Source organism: Microcaecilia unicolor, chromosome 6 (assembly GCF_901765095.1).
Source record: "Microcaecilia unicolor chromosome 6, aMicUni1.1, whole genome shotgun sequence".
Classification (NCBI taxonomy): domain Eukaryota; kingdom Metazoa; phylum Chordata; class Amphibia; order Gymnophiona; family Siphonopidae; genus Microcaecilia; species Microcaecilia unicolor.
In genome coordinates this window covers 306255321-306270124 of record NC_044036.1, presented here as the reverse complement: position 1 = coordinate 306270124, position 14804 = coordinate 306255321, and the positions used below count along the sequence as shown (strand labels likewise).

The window sequence follows — 14804 nt, the reverse complement described above, 5'->3', positions numbered from 1 at the left end:
CCTATATGTGATGGTTCATAGTTTGAAGGTGGGCGTACATGTGGGTGGAACATAGACATCACTTGAGATCTCAGAGCAGACTGTGATGTCATCAAGTATTTTTAAAGCTGCCCAGCCATTGGTTAGTGTCTGTGGTTGCCAAATGACTCCATTTCCTGCCACGTTTTCTATAGGGAAAAACTCATTCTGTTGCTTAATGATGTACTTATTACGTAGAAGCTCACACAACCAGCGTTGTCATAACTATAAGCAAAACAAGCATTGACGCGCAAATTTCTGTATGAGAGAAGGAAACTAGACATCATGAAATGTTCACCCATCTCCTTGTATTAAGAGAGAAGCATATGGGAACTGCATAGAAGCCTGAAAGAAATGGAAGATACTACTACTACTTAACATTTCTAGAGCGCTACTAGGGTTACTAGGGTTACGCAGCGCTGTACAGTTTAACAAAAAGGACAGTCCCTGCTCAAAGGAGCTTACAATCTAAATCTTCTCTCCCCTTTAATACTTCTTACCTTGTGGGAAAAGTTGCCAAGGAATCTCTTCTCACTGTGAAGGATTCCAGACTGCATAACAGATGTGGAACATGTTTTTCTTTTATTGATATGAAATCATAAATGTTTGGTGGTTGAGTTTCAATTTGGAGTGATTCCTAGCCTCTCCTTTCTTTATCATGCCGATTAGGAGAAGGAACAGGGCATTGGGATAAGGAGTAAGAAAACCTCATGTGGATTCAGAGATATAAGTGACATAGAGGGGCATTTTCCATATGACGTCTAAATCTGAATTTGGACGTTTTACACAAAACGTCCAAATTCTGAATAGGAAAGAAGGTCATTTTCGAAAAAGAAAAAAGTCTATCTTTTTTTTTTTTTTCGAAAAGGTTTTGTGATTTGGACGGGGGGGTTTTTTTGGTCCGTTTGGGAAAAAAAAACGTCCAAGTGCAAAGCGTACAATATCAAGCCATTAGGATGTAGGAGGAGCCAGCATTTTTAGTAGACTGGTCCCCCTGACATCCCAGCACAGCAGTAGGGCACCCTAGGGGGCACTGCAGTGGACTTCATAAATTGCTCCCAGGTACACCTCTGACCTTTGCTCCCTTACTTTGTCTGCTGAACCCCCAAAACTCACTACCCCCAACTGTACACCACTACCATAGCCCTTACGAGTGAAGGGGGCACCTATTTGTGGGTATAGTGGATTTCTGGTGAGTTTTGGAGAGCTCGCAGTTTCCTTCACAATTGTAACAGGTAGGGAGAGGTAGGAGGCTGGGTCCACCTGTCTGCAGTGCACTGCACCCACTACTAGACTACTCCAGGGACCTGCATGCTATTCTGATGGACCTGAGTATAACATCTGAGGGTGGCACAGAGGCTGGCAAATAATTTTTTCATCAAATTTTTGGTGGGAGGGGGTTAGTGACCACTGGGGGAATAGTGGGAGGTCATTGCTGATTCTCTCCAGTGGTCATCTGGTCATTTAGGGCAACGTTTTGTGCCTTATGCATAATAAAAACAGGTCTAGTTCAAAATGTCTAAGTTTTAGTCCTGGATGTTTTTGTTTTGTTCCATTATGGCTGAAAAATGTCTTAGAAACGTCCAAGTCCCGCCCTGAACACGCCCCTGAAACGCCCCCATGAGATTTGGATGTACTTCTGGCGGACTTCATAGAAAAACGTCTAAAAATAGGTTTCGAAAATACTGATTTGGATGTTTTTGTGAGAAAAACGGCCAAATGCAGATTTATGTCACTTTTTAGACGTTTTTCTCTTTTGAAAATGAGCCTGTTTGTGTTGTTAAGATTTTATTCTCCATTTTGTCTCAGCTTGCCCCAGATGATGCCTGGAAATGCCCCCACTGCAAGGTGCTTCAGCAGGGCATGGTGAAGCTGAGCTTGTGGACCCTGCCAGACATCCTTATCATTCATCTAAAGAGGTTTCGGCAGGTGGGGGAGCGGAGAAATAAACTTTCCACACTGGTCAAATTCCCCCTTACTGGCCTGGACATGGCTCCCCATCTGGTTAAACGAACTCAGAGTAGCAAAAACACACTAAACCAATGGGCTTCGTGGAAGCAGCCACCGTACCACCCTGAGCACTGCCAGCCAGATGTCCTGTATGACCTCTATGCTGTTTGCAATCATCATGGAAGCATGCAAGGAGGACATTACACAGGTGAGTTAGTTGTAGTCAAGTTTTCTCCAGAATGAAAACAATGTGGAATTTTTCATAATCGCCAGCTCACAGTTTTGTGATCTGATGTCCCCAAAGGCACAGTCTGTTACTCTGTGAGACAGGGGCATAGCCAGACTTCGGCAGGAGGGGGGTCCAGAGCCCGAGGTGAGGGGGCTCATTTTAGCCCCCCCCCCCAGCGCCGCCGACCCCCCCCTCCCGCCACCAACTTTGACCCCCCCCCCCCCCGCCTGCAATTGCCAAACCCCCCCACCACCAACTTTCACCACCCCCACCCACCATTGCCGACCCCACCAACAACCCTCTTGACCCCCCTCCCACCGCCAACTACGTGCAGGACGTCAGACTAGAACGAAGCCTTGCGCAGGATTTGGAAGAAGAGGACCTCAGCTGGCAGGGGTTGAGGTCCCCCGCCAGCAAATGTAGGCGTCGGCGGGTTGTTGGCGGGAGGGGGGTCGAGAGGGTTGTTGGCAGGGGGGTCCAGGGGCAAATCTAAGGGGGCCCAGGCCCCCCTGGCCCCACGTAGCTACGCCCCTGCTGTGAGATAGACCTCAGCCAGTGACCTCAAATGCTTTGTCAAACAGTGTTGTTTTATTCCCCTCGATGTTGCAACTTTGAAATCATTTTAAAAGAGTGGGAGAGGCATGGTCAAGCCAAGGGTGTGTTGCCAAGAGATATGCACAACTTATAGAACACTTGTCAGTTGTGCTCAGGATGCAGTTGTTGGTGTGTAAATGCCAGCTTAAGCTAGTCAGCATTTACATGCAAAATTGTTGTTATAGAATATTAGCTTAGCGCTTTGTTTACAAAGGCGCACTAGCATTTTTAGTGCATGCTAAAAATGAGTGCGCACTAACTGTGTAGATGCCCATAATATTCCTATGAGCGTCTACATGGTTAGCATGCGCTAAAACCACTAGCGCGCCTTTCTAAACAGTGCCCTTATTTTTGTCGCCTAACTTTTAGCGTCCTTTGTAGAATCACCCTCTTTCTATTTTAAATAAAAAAACTTTTAAAGATGCATATCAGGGAAAATATGACAACATCTAGAAGTGAAACCATAGTGATGTTTATCCCACCTTTTTTCTTATTCCACAAGGCAAACCAAGATTTTTCATAGTTTTGGGGGCTGAGAGATAACGTAGCCAAGGCAGATCAATTAGTTTACTTTCCTGTTGGCATGCTTGTTGCATTCCTGATTTTTTTTTCTTTCTGTCTGATGTGTAGAGGAGACAACAAATACTGCTGTTTTGGGGGAGGGGGTGCAGGTTGACTTTGCAGTATTTATTTATCTTGCACTTCTTGATATACCATGAAGGCAACCATCAACGGCGACTATGCGGTTTGCATACAATAAAATTCTATTAGAGTAGGGGGCGAAGAGACAAGAGAAGAGCATTAGAGAAAGTCAGGTAAGGTCAGAAGTGGATAAGGCTGGAGTGGAGGAGTAGACTAATGGTTAGTGCAGAAGGCTTTGATCCTGGCAAGCTGGGTTCAATGCCCACTGCATTGTCACTTAACCCTCCATTGCCCCAGGTACAAAAAAAGTTTAGATTGTGAGTGCTGTGTATACATAAGTATTGCCATACTGGGAAAGACCAAAGGTCCATCAAGCCCAGCATCCTGTTTCCAACAGTGGCCAATCCAGGTCACAAATACCCGGCAAGATCCCAAAAATGTACAAAACATTTTATGTCTAGTAGCACTACAGAAATGATTAGTACTAGTAGTAGTAGAGTTGAGAGAAGGTGTAAGAGATCACTAATGTGGCACATACCATAATAAGAACAGGAAGCCACCTCTACGGGAGCACAAAGGCAATAAAACCGAAGCAAGGAGAACAGGAAACCACATAGCACAATACCATGGTCTAAGGTATGTATCAAAATGATGCATACGTTACACTAGTCCTCAGGTTTTTCAGAATATTCACAATGAAGTATGCGCCAGATAAATATGCAAATCTATCTCATACATATTCATTGTGGGGATCCTGAAAACCTGACTGTCTAGGTATGTCCTGAGAACTGGGTTGAGAATCTCTGCCAGTGAAGGTAGAAGTGAATCACCAGACCCCAAGCTCCACCGCAGCACCCAAATAGTGCAGAAGCAGACTGGCTGGATGTGCCCAGTGCAGCATTATCTGGATAATGCACCAAAAATCCACAGCTATGGACCCAAATCAATGGGACTTATTCAGGTACACACATCAGTCCCACTGAATATTGACTTCTAATACTCTCCTGTATGTTTTTTGTTGTGAGAGTTGCTTCTCCTCCAGCCCATCATTTTGACATGAACAGTCTAGAACAGGGGTAGGCAACCATGGTCATTTTATTTATTTATTTATTTATTTAATTGCATTTGTATCCCACATTTTCCCACCTATTTGCGGGCTCAGTGTGGCTTACAATACATTGTAAATGATGGAAATACAGTTTCTTACAATACGATTATGGGTTATATTGTGAATAGATTAGGAAGACAGAGTCGGATCAGTCGCCTTTGGGGCGTAGAAACTAAAGGATATGGTGTAGGGGAATAACTACACTGATCGAATAATAGCAAGTAAGCGATGGGGTAGACAGTTTTTATCTATGGGTAGATATTGAATGGGAGAGCACAACCCAGTTAAGTTTTCAAGATTTCCACAATGAATATGTGACCCACTGAGCAAAAAGGTACCAAAAGCGGGGTTACAAATAAAACAGATAAAGGCTATAAAAGTATGGAGGGGCAACTTTCACTTTTGAAAGTTTTGTGTACTGTAGGGTCAGTAGAATGAGACTATGCAATTTTTTCACAATGTTGATGTTTTTCATGTTCTACCCCTGCGGGTACCTAAAGTGGAATATGTGATTTCTGGGGTTAATTACTTTTTTTATTGATAAATATTTCTCATTTTTTTAAAAGCTGTAATTAGTCCATACCAGAGACTGAAATTTTGCAGGATTATCTTATGGTATAAATAAGTCACATACCCCACTTTTGGGACCTTTTTGCTCAGCGGGTCGCATGTGCATGAGATTGATTTGTACGTACTGCTTTCTTGTGTGCAGATAGATCTCATGCATATCCTTGGTGGAAATCTTGAAAGCCCTCTAGGACCACGGTTGCCCGACCCTGGTCCAGGGGAAGGCAATATCAATCTGAACATCTGATCCTCCTTGTTGCGGCCAATGATTGACAAGCCACTAGGAGAGGAACATCTCTAACTCGGCACTGGCGATTCCACCCGTCTCATAGACATTGCACAGACACTTTGGGGCGTATAGAACGCACTGTGCGGAGAGCACCGCGTAGGTCTGCAGTTCCCGGCTTTCGCAAACCCGTTTTGTCTTCCTTCCGTTTCAGCATACTGCCACAACTCCCTGGATGCCCGCTGGTACAGCTATGATGACAGCAATGTGGAACTGGTTCAAGAGGAGGATATTATCACACGGGGGGCCTACATCCTTTTTTACCAAAAAAGGAACACCATTCCCACCTGGTCTGCCAGCAGCTCCATGAGAGGTAGTGATTACGAATGAGTACAGTATAGCAGCAGTGCTATTTTATGCCAAACGTTTCTTTATAAAATATCTCTTATAACAGCGTAACACCAAAATCTGTGCTTCACTTTCATTCGGGTTTTTTCCTGCATGCTTTGTAATAATGGTTTGCTGTGAAAGAGGTGCTAGAGTAATGATAAAGCAACAACCATATAAATAATTTATTAGCACACGATGCGTATTCTGTGTCCAGGCTTCCTGGGCACAATACTTCAATTCGTACATTCTAAGGACCCCCAGCCAATCGGCTTTTCAAGACTTCTACATTGAATTTGCATGGGATAAAATTTGCATGCAATGGAGGCAGCACATTCAGATCGATTGTTATACCTGTTCGTTGCGGATATCCTGAAAACCCGACTGGCTTTCAAGACAGGAACAACACTCTAGAGCAGTGTTTCCCAAGTCCAGTCCTGGAGTACCCCTTGCCAGTCAGGTTTTCAGGATATCCACATTGAATATGCATGAACTTGATTTGCATACACTGCTTCCATTATATGCAAATCTCTTTCGTGCATATTCATTGTGGATATCCTGAAAAGCTGACTGGCAAGGGGTACTCCAGGACCAGACTTAGGAAACTTTGCTCTAGGGTAAAGAACTCTGTTTCCAGGAAGGAGTCAGTGGCACGATTCTTGGTAGAACAACATCAAAAAAGAGGATACAACATAGATAGACAGGATGTGTAAAGGATTTTATTTATTTATTAGAATTTATTTACTGCCTTTTTGAAGGAATTCACTCAAGGTGGTGTATGGTAAGAATAAGTCAAACATAAGCAATAGCACTAAAAATATTACGTTATAGATGCAAAATGGCTACCATGGCTATGTTTTGAAAATTCTTCATCAGAAGTATAACAAATCTGAGTTCACTTATAGAACCTAGGTATAAGTGTTTAACAGGCAGGCTAAATCTGTTGATAAGAGCATATGTTCTCAAAAGAGATTCTTCCATACTGTACAATATAGCTTACCTTGCTTCAAGGATACAGAAAAACTACATCAAGTTAGTATAAATGCCGATACTGGGTCCCTTCCTCTTTGGCTTATAAAATTTCTGGTAGGCATGGTGCAAGCAACATCCACTGAGAGCTGAAACTTGGCAAGTTTGGCCTGAAATTTAAAATGTAAATTTGCTGTTGACAATTATCCTAGAAAAAGTCTTCAACTGAATCAAAGATGATAGAAGTAAGACATTGCAAAAATGAAAATTAGACAAAGAAGCTGGACAGTTAAACTTTACCCTGCTTTTTCTTTAAGAGTTAAGGGGAAGGGCAGGCAATTTAATTTACAGCCAAGTGCATCCTGGAACTTAACTACAGGCCAAATATTTGAAGTGTGGTAGACAGGTGGACAGTCTCAATGGCAGATAGAACAGTTTAATGATCAGAGAAATGGGGCAGCATAGGGAAGAGCCCTATCCAGAATGCTGAGATCTTGAGCAAATTACTTAGATTATGGTTTTCAAAACGAGTAAGCCAGTATCTGACAAAGAGGCAAATGCAGAAAGCAACACATTAGAGCTCCTGACCACACAGCTTCTAATGTGAGATTCCCGCAAAAATGTAACCACATGATGCAGTAATCAATGCATGCAAATTACTGTAGCATTATAATTGCGGAACTAATCTGCAGCTCATTGCAAAATATCTCCCTATCTGTCAGTGCGTAAGTGGTGATTGGCTCAAGCACTGACAGTAACGGCATCCCCCACCTTGCTGGCCCAGCCCCGACTAATAAAAAAAATGTTCCTTGGTCTCTAGAACACTCCCAACCTAAATCCCTGATCCCCCCAGGCTTAAAACAAAATTCCCTGGTGTCTAGAGGCACCCCTATACTCAACATGATGCCCCATTCCCTCTTCCTGACTCAAAAAAAAAATCCCCGGTGATTAGTGGCATCGTCTACCTTCACTACCAAATAAGGAAAAAATTCTTTGATACACCATTCAGGGTCAGGTGCCACCATTTTCCAAGATGATAGCACCAGAGGCATCACTCTTACTTATTTTGAGGTATGGCCTAAGGGTGGTTGGGGGGACCTGGAAGAAGAAATGGTATGGTGTCACTAGACAGCAGAATTTTTTTTTTTTTAAATAGTGGAGAGGGGGTCAGGTGGTGGGTATGCCCTAGATCCTGTGGAGGTTTCTTTTCACATTCAGGGCAGGGGGCTACTTGACACCAACAGTGCAGAAAGGGGGCGGGAGGGGTGCCGCTAGACATTCATCAAACCTTCTGGACCTAGGGCAAAATTTCTCACATTGTGCATGCATCTATAGCCACTGTGCCTTTCTGTGCATTGCAGTGGAATAGTTAATGGTCTCATTACCATGTTTTTTAATGTAGTGTGCGGCCATGTCTTCCGCCTAAGTTAGCATATGCATAAGTATTCTTATAGGACAGACTCACAGCCTGTGGAGGAGTAGCCTAGTGGTTAGTGCAGTGGACCTTGATCCTGGGGAACTGAGTTTGATTCCCACTGCAGCTCCTTGTGACTCTGGGCAAGTAACTTAACCCTCCATTGCCCCTGGTACAAAATAAGTACCTGAATATATATAAACCGCTGTGAATGTAGTTGCAAAAACCTCAGAAAGGTGGTATATCAAGTCCCACTTCCCTTTCCCTGCATAAAGTGGGTGTCTAAATTCCAGTGCCCCGTTATAGAATTGCCCCCTAAGTGACTATACATCACAAGTGTACACCAGTGATGATAAATATGAATAAAGGTGGAAAGAGGGGTCCCTTCCCTTATTTACTGAACTTTCTTTGCAGGATCCACCAGCTCATCCTTATCCGATCACTGGCTTATGAGACTCGGTGGAAACAAGAGAGAAAGCTTTGTCTTCAGGTGCTCTGCAAATGGCCCCAACCTCCTTAAAGCACCCGACTCGCCGGTTTTCACTGAGCCCAGTGCAGAAAAAGGTAAGAGATCCTGTCTTGCATGTGGTAGAACTCTTGACCTTTTGCAGTGTTTCACATGTCTACATAATCTCTTCACTGCTTTACAGCCTTCTGCTTCCTCACCTTATGCGACCTTCCCCTGCTGCTTCCACTTCCGCTTTGCACACAAACTCTCATAGTTTTTAGATTCCAAAAGGTAGACGTCACTTGGACTAAACCTACTCTTAGTTGTCATAGGAGCTCGCCTTAATGCTGTATTGCATCATGTTATGCTAATACCCAGGGATATCGAGAGAGTGAGCCGGGCCTGGGGCAGGGCCACCCCCCCCCCCCCCCCGAATCGTCATCGCCGCTGCTCGCCCGCCTGAAGTACCTTGGCTGGCTTCCAGCTGCACGCAGCGCGGCTCCTTCCACTGTTCAGCATTGCCTGCCTCTGCGGCTGCTTTCCTCAGGTCTCACATACTAAGTCTCAAAACTGAGCATGCGCGGCTTGAGGGCCCAGCAGCTGCTAGGCAGGCAATGCAAGGGGGGCCCAGAGCCGGAGTTTTCTCTCTCCAGCTCCTGTCGGGATGCGATCATCCAGGTCCCGTCAGGAGCAGGAGAGACAGAGAGAGAGAGACCCTGGCGCTGGGCCCCCCATTGGAAGCCTGAGGAATTTTGAACCCCCTGCCCCCCCCAATGGCCTTTCTAATACCCTGTATGTTTATGAAATGACATTAGTTTTTCTTATTTTAAATATTCAATCAGGTTGCATATAACAGTATCACTGAAAGAGAGGCCACATCCTAGTTACCTTAAGGGTAAAATAGTTTTAGGATCAGAACTTTCCAGCTTCTGGCTGTAGTGCCATCTCTTTATATGTGGGTGGATTTCAGAATCTAGCCATAAGTAATGGGAAGCTTAGAAGGAAATTTGTTGAAATCACTAGAGCCAGGGACTTGATGTAGCTCTGTTATTGGAGGAAGACTTTGGGTTAGTTTCTCTTTATTTTTATTTTTCACAACGAAAACATTAACAGTCCCCAACCCCCGCCAGCTGAAGCATTATCCAGCACCAGTCTCCGGCGCTGCCACATTGCCTGCCCTGCTCTGTGTTCCCCCTCATGTCCGGCACGCTCCTTTTATTGAAACTGAGCATGCTCAGTTTCACTAAAAGGAGCGTGCAGGACGTAAGGAGAAAACAGAGCAGGGCAGGCAATGCAGTGCTGGACAATGCTTCAGCTGGTGGGGGTTGGAGACGCCCACCAGCCAAGGTATTTGCTGTGGCAGTGGGTGGGGAGCGGCAGGGGGGCGGGGGGGCAGCAGACCAAAATGTGCCCCCCCACCTCAGGCTCTGGCCCTGTCCCACCGCGAGGTCTGGCTGCGTCCCTGCTGCTGAGGCCTGCGGGCCACCATTTTGGTAAAAGGACCCCTACATGTGCTAACATTATTAATGCGCATTATTATTAACTAGGGGGCCCTTTTACTAAAGTGGGTAAAATCTGAGCTTAACCCATAGGAACTACTACTATTTATCATTTCTAAAGCACTACTAGATGTATGCAGCGCTGTACACTTGAACATGAAAAGACAGTCTCTGCTCGACAGAGCTTACAATCTAATTAGGCCAGACAAACAGGACAAACAAAAGATAAGGGAATATTAAAGTGAGGATGATAAAATAAGGGTTCTGAACATGTGAATAAGGGTTAGGAGTTAAAAACAGCATCAAAAAGGTGGGCTTTTAGCTTAGATTTGAAGACGGCCAGAGATACCGCTTGACGTACCGGCTCTGGAAGTCTATTCCAGGCATGTGGTGCAGCAAGATAAAAGGAACTGAGTCTGGAGTTAGCAGTGGAGGAGAAGGGTGCAGATAAGAGAGATTTACCCAGTGAACAGAGTTCCCGGGGAGGAATGTAGGGAGAGATGAGAGTGGAGAGGTACTGAGGAGTTGCAGAGTGAATGCACTTATAGGTCAATAAGAGGAGTTTGAACTGTATGCGGAAACGGATAGGAAGCCAGTGAAGTGACTTGAGACGAGGGCTAATATGAGCATAACGACACTGGCAGAATATTAGTCATGCAGCAGAATTTTGAACAGATTAAAGAGGAGAGATTTTATGCAGGATTTTACCCCATGCTAAAACTAGATGTACAGCAGTACTTTTTTTAGAGCCTTTTCTTTTTTTTGTTATTTACAGGTCATGCACTAATGTCTCCATTAATGCGTGGTACCTGCAGAAAAATTAACACAGGAGCACTTACAACTTCCTATTTAGGAGGCGCTAAGGTGCTCATTTTCAAAAGAGAAAAACATCTCAAAAGGAGCACAAAGTGCCAGATTGTCCAGGTTGCGATTTTCAAAACTCTGATATGAGACGGTTTTCTCTGCGGTCCATCTAAATCGCAATGGGGCATGTTTTGGGCAGGCCCAGAATTTGGACGTTTTCCCAGGATAATGGAACAAGATAAAAATGTCTAGGGCAAAAATTGGGATGCTTTAATCTGGACATGTTTCAATCATGACCAAGTCACAAAAAGATGCCCTAACTGACCAACTGACCACTGGAGGGATTAAGGCATGACCCCCTTTAATCTTTGTGGTCAGTTACCCCGGACTCTAACCCCCCCAAAGATATGACAGTACATACCAGGCTGTGTGATATCTTCAGATATTATGGCCGTTCCTATTAGAGCATCAAGCAGGTCCCAGGAGTAGGCTAGTGGTCAGTGCAGAGGACTGTAGAAAAAGGGACGCAGGTACATATCCCACTCTAGCTAGTCCATTTGTGGTGGAAATTGTGAGCCTTCCAAAACTCACAAAATACAAACTGTACCTGTAGATAGGAGACAGCTGCAGACCTGAGAGCTTTTGTAGTGGTGTACAGTTGTCACAATGTCAGGAGTATAAGTGAGCCCTTGTGCTGATCGAGGGACCAGCAGTGAGAAACCCAACGCTTCACCTGTGGTGACCACCGTTCCCCAGCGGTTGAGCCCCAGGGTTCAGGTGGCCAACAGGACTTAGGAGGTCAGGTGAGGAAGAGGACTCGGCACAAACAGAAGGAGGCGAAAACAGAGCAGAGCAGAAGTCAGTACCAAGCAGTGGTCAAGGCAGGCAGCAATCCAGCAGTAGTCAGTTCCAGGCAGTAGTCAGGTCAGGCAGAGGTCAGGTCCTGGCAGTAGTCAGGTCAGGCAGAACAGCAACAAGATAAACGCACCAGACACCAGGAAGGTTGTAGCTGAGGCAAGGAAGTAGTGAGACATTCCTGGTTATAAATTGAAGGCGTCTGACGTCAGAATAGGTGCGCCCAGAGTGTAGACACCCAGACGTAGGCGCGCTAACGTGGAGATACTTAGAAGAGAGGTGTTATGTGCATCGCAGGTATGTACCTCTAGTTCCACATCTGATATTCCAGGATCGTGACAACAGTTAGGTACAGTATGTTTTTAGGTGTTCCTGGGGGGCTCACAATACAAAACACGGGTAAGGTGGGGTTTGTACCTGGGTCCCGTTATGTGATGTCCATTTCACTGACTACTAGGCTGCAGTGGCATAGCCACAGGTGGGCTTGGGTGGGCCGGGGCCCACCCACTAAGGGCTCAGGCCCACCCAACAGTAGCACATGTTTAGCGGTAGCTGGTGGGGATCCCAATCTCTGCCAGCCGATGGTAACGAAAACGCTACTCTCCAGGATAATGGCACCTGCACATTCTCAGTTTTTAGCACATGCTTGCTACAGACTGCCAAGGTGTAAAAAAGTGTTATCCTACCAGCTGAGATATTTTTTTGGTGGTGGGGGAGAACACTTGGTGCCCACCCACTTCTTGCCTAGGCCCACCCAAAATTTGTTGTCTGGCTACGCCCCTGCTAGGCTGCCCCCCTGCTCTGCTGGGATGTCTGTGTGGTCAGTACCAGGAATGGTACCACACATCCCTATGGCTTCTTTTTGTGTATTTTTCTCTAGGACGTTTTTTTTTTTTTAAATGGTAACTAAAGAAATACATACTGAGAAAAAAAAAATCTGGAAATAGAGATTTTTGAAACAAAAAAATAGATGTTTTTCCAGTTCGAGCATTGCTATGTTCAGGATGAGAATGTTAGATGTTTTCACCAAAATGCCCCTCTAGGTTCTCTGGTGTTAACCCTGCTTTTACTACTTGGTATGCGCTAATTATAGCATGCTAGCGGGTTAATGCTTCCATGCCCACTCTCTCCCATGACTCGTCCCCTCCTAAAAATATTTTTTAAAAATCAGTAATGCATAGGTTACCATACACAAAGAGGCAAAATACCACAAAAAACTTTAACACATTTCTGCTGTAGTCTGTTTGCTCACACTAACCACGTGTGAAAGACTTAACACCTTTTAGTAAAAGGCCCGTGGGTCCTATTGCATAAAAAGGGACCTGCAAAATAACATGCATTAACCATATTAACACATACTAAAGTAATAGCACATATTAGTAATTCTAAGCATAAATTTGATATGATCATAATATGAGCAGTATAAATATTCTCATATTTTTCTTCCAGGAGGCTTTGAATCAAGGCCATTTGTGCGTGGTATCCAAGGAAGAAGTGTTAGCCTTAAAGCCACAACCGGGTCAAAAACTAAGCAAGGCATCACCAAGACAATACCCCTTCGCTGGTCCTTTGGTTCAAAGGAAAGGCCACAGGGAGCCTCAGGTGAACTGGTGGAGTATCTGGAATCTGGGCGTAGACCTAGATATACAAATGAATCCATCATTCCATTGATGACTGGTGCTACCAGTGCAGAAAGTGGACCTCCAGTATCTAAACCTATGCTGAACTCTGCAGCTTCCATGAAGGATCAAGATGTTCGGGCAACTGAAAGGATCAATGGGAGTTTGCAAGGTGATACTACAGTGGACATTATTGAAAGTCAAAACAATCATCACGCAGCCACAGAAAAGACTAAGAATATAAAAAGAAATGGTAAACCAAAGGACGATGCGCCCCATCAAAGTAGAACTTCAAAATCTCTACTAAATATGGTGTCACGACCAAAATCAGAAGAACCAGCCCGGTCAAAAGGTGGTGGAAATAAAGTGAACTCAAATGGAAGTGTCCATTCAGGGAATAGTTTGCCTTCTTGTAACAGTTTTGGTAAAGACAAAGGGATATCAGGGAAGAACGGAGATTGTGACCAAAGAACCTCTAGCAAAAGCAGAGGCAATGGCAGCCCAGGAATGTTGGAACTGGAAAGGCAACATGAAGGAAAACTTAAAATTTTTAGAAACAGCTTTCTCAAGAAGGACTCCAAGAAGTCAGCTGAGTCCGAGAGACATAGTGCATCAGAAACTCCAAATGGATCATCCAGAACTTCGCTCTCTAATGGGACCTTGAATGCTATAAGTGACAGGAGGGTCAATGGCATTCTACCACATCAGAACAAGGAAGAGCTGACTGAGGGAAGAATTAGCAGGTCAGAGCAGGATATCAAACAATCTCAGACTGCTGCCAACATTCAGAGCAAGGCATATTGGTCTCTAAGGAGATCTGCCTCCCTACACAAGAATGGAGAGGCTTCTCACCAGCAAACCAGGAGTGTGCCTGTGGAAAAGTCCTCATATGGTACATTGCAAAGAATGAAATACCATACTGCATCCCTGGGCAGGAAAAAATCGGTGCCTGAATCCAGTTTCTAATATCCAGTGCCAAAATGTAACACATGGTCATATGTGTGTTGAGATGACTCAACAGGGGCTGCTAAAGATGTCCATCGCAAAGAAAAGTTGCACTTGGTTACAGAATTATTTTTGTGCCATTCAGTTAAATGTATTTGACTACTTCTCCTTTAGAGGATCAAGCCCTGATTTAGTCTTTCTGAGTGAGCCACCTTGCATGATTTATTTTCCCTGCTAAAATATTGTGGGGTCAATAAGTCAAAAGCACTTATCTGGGTAGGAATGGCTCCTCCCTCTAACCTCCTTGGCACTATTCAAAAAGTGTAGAATGTCAATTATTAATTGCTCAAGGATCTTCCAGAAATGGAAAAGAAACTAGCAACAGCACATGGAGGAAAAAGACCTCAACCAACCCCAGTGCTACAGGTCTGGTTGAGGTCTTTCCTCTATGTGTTGTTGCTAGTTTCTTTTCCATTTCTGTCTTCATTTTTGCTCATCACCATTAGGAAGATCCTTGAGCAATTAATAAT

General features: G+C 44.5%; 1 protein-coding gene across 1 annotated transcript in view; it reads left to right on the top strand.

Moving 5' to 3' along the window:
- The window catches only part of USP43 (ubiquitin specific peptidase 43), a 523315-nt gene extending 508720 nt beyond the window's left edge, over window positions 1–14595 (top strand). Inside the window, exons 12-15 of the mRNA XM_030208099.1 lie at window positions 1828–2176; window positions 5549–5707; window positions 8519–8668; window positions 13160–14595. Coding sequence (XP_030063959.1) covers window positions 1828–2176; window positions 5549–5707; window positions 8519–8668; window positions 13160–14295 — 1794 coding nt within the window. The 3' untranslated portion in view covers window positions 14296–14595. The remainder of the gene's footprint in view (window positions 1–1827; window positions 2177–5548; window positions 5708–8518; window positions 8669–13159) is intronic.
- The last annotated feature ends 209 nt before the right edge of the window (window positions 14596–14804 follow it).